Source organism: Cryptosporidium andersoni, assembly GCF_001865355.1.
Source record: "Cryptosporidium andersoni isolate 30847 chromosome Unknown contig_70, whole genome shotgun sequence".
In the NCBI taxonomy this organism is placed as follows: Eukaryota; Apicomplexa; class Conoidasida; order Eucoccidiorida; family Cryptosporidiidae; genus Cryptosporidium; species Cryptosporidium andersoni.
The window spans coordinates 6,366-13,040 of NW_027122804.1; the positions used below are offsets into that span (position 1 = coordinate 6,366).

The 6,675-nt window shown below is 28.0% G+C and overlaps 1 protein-coding gene across 1 annotated transcript; it reads left to right on the plus strand.

Annotated features, from left to right (window-relative positions):
• Positions 1 to 6,108: 6,108 nt before the first annotated feature.
• cand_038540 (prefoldin subunit 6) lies at positions 6,109 to 6,515 on the plus strand (the record flags this gene model as incomplete). The annotated part of the gene is made up of 2 exons (XM_067214077.1): positions 6,109 to 6,420; positions 6,486 to 6,515. The coding sequence occupies 2 exons, from the start codon at positions 6,109 to 6,111 to the stop codon at positions 6,513 to 6,515; spliced, it is 342 nt and encodes a 113-aa protein (XP_067069720.1).
• Positions 6,516 to 6,675: the final 160 nt, after the last annotated feature.

Below are 6,675 nucleotides of genomic sequence, written 5' to 3' on the forward strand. Positions count from 1 at the left end.
ACCCTGAGATGTATTGGTATTTAATTTAGATTGTTTAGAAGTCTTTAACTGTGTGACATTACTGTTATTTGTAGAACTTTGATTATCTATCATTACCCAATATATTCTTAGTTCAGGTTTTCTATAAAGTAAAATTGAAAGTATAGATAAATCTGGTATTAAGTTCATATGAATATTTTTTGTAGAGGTACAAGTTTCTATATAGATACTGAGATTACTGTATATCTGTTCCAAATCCAATTTGTTAAGTGTAAGAATTCCATCTATCATTGGAGATGAATTACTAAGCGTTGTATTAAAATAACTAAAGATTATTGGAAAATCTTTGCAATTAAGACTACTTAAGAATTTTACCTCACTTTCACAAATCGCATAACTTTCTGATTTTGATAAAGTACTAATTCCAATATTTCGTTTATCAGTTAAATTTTTAATAGAAGAGTATATTAATGATAAGAAATGTTCCATAATATTAACTTTCCTTATTATTGGATGTAGTTTGAGTAATACATCTGCTATTATAGATGATGAATAGTATATATTTTTACTTATATTATATAATTCTTGAATTAAGTGTAAATACCAAGAGTGATATTCATTCCTCTTCTGTTCCTTGGTAAGTGGGCTGTATAATACCAAATTAGAACCATATAGACACTCAGAACATTTTATATCCAACTTTTTATATGAGTATAGATATTCCATATAATCTTTCACATTTCTGTTCTCATTCCTTTCATGTACATTTGTCAAGTATTCTACTATTATATCAATATTATTTCCATAACAATATATTGCATTCTCTGAAACATCCCTATCAAATCCCATAAGTGTTAGCCTATCCAGCAGTGATGAAATTATATTCTCCGGTACATTTGGTGAAGAGGTACTTGCTTCAAAATTATTTATCTCATCAGATATTTCATTTTCATTGCCCACAGATGGTGTAATATTGACACTTGTATCTACATTATTAGTTTTATTTAAAGTTTCACCTTTTTTATTTAATACAGTATACAAACTTTTTTGTATAAAGTTGCTGTATCCATCTGATTGTAAGTCATAGATATGTAAAATTATTTTTAATAACGAAGATAAGCAACGAGTTGGAAAGAGAGTTAACCAATTGCTGTTAGACATCTCTAGCTCTTTATTTGTTAAAACTCCCCTCCACCAAAATTGGAGATTACTCATTATAATGTATAAAATTGATTCTGTTAACTCGACAGCATCAAAAGGTAAATCTAATAATTTTTTATTAATGGAACTTCTATTATCTGAATCTTCATTATATATTTTGTGAACTTTTATAGAGTTTGAACCATAAGTTTGAACTTCCATTTGTTTAGATCCATCATTCACACTCTCATCAGAGATAGATATGGTATTTTCATTTTCAATTCTACTTGGTAAGTGGAACTTGTATTTATGTAGATAACTTGTTAATGATGAATTTAAGTAACGTTTCCATGAAGACATATGTTCTAATAGAAGGAAGTTATTTTGCATATTTTTAATTGATAGATGTAATAAACCATTCATATTGTAAGTATCTTTTAATTTAGGATATATCAAATTAACCAAGTATTTCAGATATAACTCATTATATTTATAAGGTGAGTTATGATTTATCTGTGGCAAAATATCATAGTCGGCTAGTTTGTTATCTTCATTATTTCTTGAATTAATTATTTTCCCAAGAATTAACCAGTAAATTGATATAGATAAATGAAACATTTGTATTATTTTGTTAAATGTACCACTTTTATATGCCAAATCAATTAGTAAAATGTAAAATGTATGGTTATGTTTATCGTCAATGCACATTCTATAAAATAAATCAATAGCATCAGATATATAGGAACAAAGCTGTCCAACAGAACATGATAAAGAATCCTTATTATATAAATTATTAATGTCTGAATTAGTCACATTTCGACCAAGTTCTTCAATAATTGGTTGAGGTAAATCTGGTATTGCACTGAAAATAGCATTAAATATTGCTATTATCTGAATAGCAGCATCGTACTGTAGTGGAGTTGGTTCCGAGATATAATTATTATTTTCAGATCTAAGTAATGAATTCGCTGTATTTCTTCTCTTAAAAGTGTTTAAAAGACGAGATGACAATATTAAACTACTTCTTATATTCCCACATGTCATTCTACATAGTTCTAAAAGTATAGTAGAAGGGTGAAATCTAGGTAATTCAGAATATGCTACGTTTGAATATGCAAATCCAATTTGAGTGGACCACAAAAAGTCATTGGTTGTTAATTGAGGCCATAGGGATAAAATTGGGTAAGTCAAAGAGTTATATATACCATTTACAGATGTTAAGCTTGATGTATTTGTAGTGTTTGTAGTAGATAAACTCCTAGAATTTGATATATTTGTATTTCCATTTTGAGAGATCAATAGTGGATGAGTATGAGATTGTAATTTAGAAGATAGTAGTGATATTGAGGTATTATTTATTAATAACATTTCTTGTAGGTATTTTTCTGATGTATTAAAGTATAGATGCTGTAATAACTTTGGAAAGATGAATGATGTACACTTTATAATTCTATTGTACAGTTCAAGTATAGATGAACCATATGGAAAATAATCTTTAGGTGAATTAAAATCTGGTAAATGGACCATTTCATTTGAGATAAAACTTGACTGTAAAATCCTATTATGATTATAACTTGAGACATTTCTGAACATGCTATTTATAACTGAAAGACATGTTGATATCTTCGAAATATAAATAATTGAGTCACTAGAAATCCCAATTTCCTGCAACTCCTCACAGGCAAGTTCCAAAATAGGTAAAATTTGATATTGTAAATCTGCCACAGGTACACTCCTACTTGTACCCAAAAATGTAAACAAAGATACGAAAGGATGGTTAACTAGTATTGAAGCAAATGCTGGAGGTAAAGATTCATCTAGGATACATTTCAACACATAATAAGGTCCGCCATATGTTACAAATTGTTGTATTGTATCATGACTTGAAAGATAACCACATAAGAAACGCCCTACAATAGCCATTCTATCTGATATAAGCTCATCATTTTGTATTGAGGGTATCTCTAACGGTTTATAATAATCGTGTTTCTCATCTTTTGTAAAGTCCTCTTTAATTGACTCCCACTTTGGTAAATCATCCTGTATAACTTTTATTTGTAGAACAGTAGATACAGCAATAAATGATATTGTGCTTACAAGTTGTGGATGATACCTAACAATTTCCTCAAATGCATTACCAATAAGAGTTGCAATTTCACCCATCCTATCAATATGTATTGCATATGTGGACGTCAAAAATTGGGTCAAATATATTAATGGTCTATAAAAGATTGATTCCATCAACTTAATACCATCATTATGGAGGAAGAAAACAGGTAAATTTACTGCTAATATATTTAGTATATCGTCATTTTGTAAAATTGAGAAATTAATTGATTTTAATATAGCTGGTATTAAATTATTGCTTATAAGAGCAGGTACAATAGTTGGATCATTTGATACAAGTGGTATTATCATCTGTATTACTAATGAATAATTTAATAATGAGTATATTTCCGGATACATGATAATTAAAAATAAACAACTTTTGTATACAGAAGTTTCGGAAAATAGTAGTTCTTCTTGTATCTTCGATTGTGAAATTATTGGATTATTATCTGAATTTGATATCAAACTATTACTATTAGGATGTATAAAAAGTTCCATGAATTTCATTGTTGTCTTAATGATCCACTGCCTTATTAAAATTATACCTTCATCTTCCTTATTAGATTGGTCAGTATGCAAAATACCTACTTCATACTGTAATCTCATTAGAAGTAACTTATGTATTGGGTTATCTTGTTGTAATAAATGAGACAAATATGTTTTCTTCTCAAGTAATGTTTCTAGTGCTCTACATATAGGTAAAATTAAAATAATATAATAAGGATGTCTTACAGATGATATGAAGTCAATAAATGCAGCCAAAATAGCCAAATGATGTGGTATATACAAATATGAAGATGTGGAAGATGATGAATTCGATATTGTTGATTGAGGCGGAGAGTATAACTGTGTTACTAAAATATATATACCAATCAATTCCATAACAAAATTAATCATTTCCTCTTCAAATTCAGCCATACTTAATTCAGGTGTAAAATACGACTTCTTATTAAGACTACTAGTAAATTCAATACCTAATTGTTTATAATATTGACTAATTTCAGAGACTTCTTCATTAACTGTTACAAAATCTATATAGGGTGATTTCTCCTTATATTCAATGTTATTACTATTATTACAATTCTCCTTAATTCCATATGAAGTGTTAATAGTTGTATCGTCATATCTTATTCTATTGACATCTTTACTTTCATCTCCACTAACAGAATCTTTAGGTAAAGGATACTTAGTCCTTATAAATATATTCTCATCTAAAAGTCTTAAAATTGCAGAAAAATGAAATGTAGAACTTGATTCGCTATTATTTTTAGAATATGTTAACTCCATGAATTTAGATGATGATGAGATAAGTGTTGGAAGATTCTTCCCATTATATTGATTAATAGAATATAAAGTATCCCATATTATTTTGCTTATTAATCCATTAGGATGCGTAAAATTCAATGCTTGTACAATAACTTTTGGAAATATCCGATCCTGTAGCATTAATGTTAAAAGTTCAACTATTGACCTCATACTTGTTATATAACGATATTGCTCATTAAAATCTGAAAGTATAACTTGAGAATCATTACCATATATCTTTGAATGACAAAAATCTAAAATATCTACTGAATCTGGTATTAGAGTCGTATTTACTTGACATATGTTAACCAAATTGTTAGTTGAAAAACCAGGAAAGCAAAGTGTAGTTGCATAGCGTACATCTATCCAACGTCTACGTTCCCATACATTGTTATAACTATGAAATATACGGACATAATGCCCAATAATTGATTTCAAACACTTTGGTATAGAATGCCTCTTTAGCAATTCATCTAAATCTTCCATTGACTTCGTCATAATTAAATCCTTAAATTTAATAAGCATTACATGTGACTTATGAAAATCGAAGCACTCAAGATCATCACATTTCAAACCTTCATCCTGTTTGCCTAATGTATGATTACATACAAATGGAGGAACAATTATTTCAATAAGTTCATTATCATCTGGTGATGGCCATACTTCCTCTTTATAAAAACTTGATAATATTGAAGTTCCATCATTTTCACCGATACTTGTACTTTTGGTAATCCTATCTGTATGAATATTTAAACCACAATATATTGGTATATAGCATAATGTTGATAGTCTAAATTGTAAGTGATATACAGCTTCATAATCTACTTTACGCTTAGGTTTCTTCCAGTTAGAGCATGTTGTTGTTAATGTTCGTAGAGACCAACATACAATATCAGGATTAAAAGAGTCTAGTAAAGCAATTAACCCAACAGTACTAGCATACAATGACTTTGAGGTACAATTCTCTAATATCAAAAAAGTTGATTTTAGAATTTTTTTTATTATTTCATCATCTACTATAATATTAGAATCAATAACGTTTGATTCTTGAGGACTGATCAAATGTTTTCTTAAGAACTCATTACCTAGATTCTCCTTAATTATATATTTAGTAATATAGTCATCAAATCTATTTAGAGCAGATGCCCAACACTGTACATCACCTTTATCCCATATCCATCTTTGGAAATTATCAAGATATTCATTGTATTTATCGCTGTTAGCACTACTTAATTTCTCAATCAAATGTTTTTGCGACTGTGATAATGATGAGACTGCCAATATATAATTATCCCCTTTGGGGATTGTAATCTTCATTTATTTGTTAATTTATCTCCTATTTCTTCTAATAAAAAAAAGAACGAAATAAAGAAAAAAAGTTGAGATTTTCTTATCATCCATTCAAATTCTTCCTTACTGCTAATTAACGCAGTGGCGGTATTGAGTCTCATAACTTAGCGGGTATTTGACTGTTATTCTAACTTGTTAATAAAAGGCTACCTAGTGTCTGTAGTATTAATTGAAAAAAGAAATTAAGATATAACAAACTAGTACTTGTTATACAATACCTCTTGTATGGATTCCAAATCACTTGAAACTTTAACAAAAGAGTTTGTTGATACTCAAAAGAAGTATGAACAAATTTCTGAGAGACATCGACTCTTGATAACCCAACAGAGTGAAAATGATATGGTTTTCAAAGAATTAGAACAGTTAGAATCTGATGCAGTTATTTTTAAACTTGTTGGAAATGTCATGGTCAAACAATCTCTTGAAGATTCTAAAGCCAATGTCTCAAAAAGACTTGAATATATTAAATCTGAGCTCCAAAGTATATCAAAAGTTTCACAAGATCTTCAGAAAACACTTATAGAAAAATCATCAAAGGTATGTTAACTCTTTATTTCTATATATTTTAGTATCTTAATATTATTTATCTATATTTTTGACAGATTGAAAAAATTCAAAATAAAGCAAGCTAAAAATATCAAACCATAATAACTTCTTAACTTATTATAAGTAATTTAAGTTAAAATTGAGCTATTTATGAAATATATCAAAATTATACAGATAAAAAGGGAATTATTAGCTTATTTTATTTAATCTTATTCATCTTTTTTTTCAAAAAAAAAAAAAAAAAAA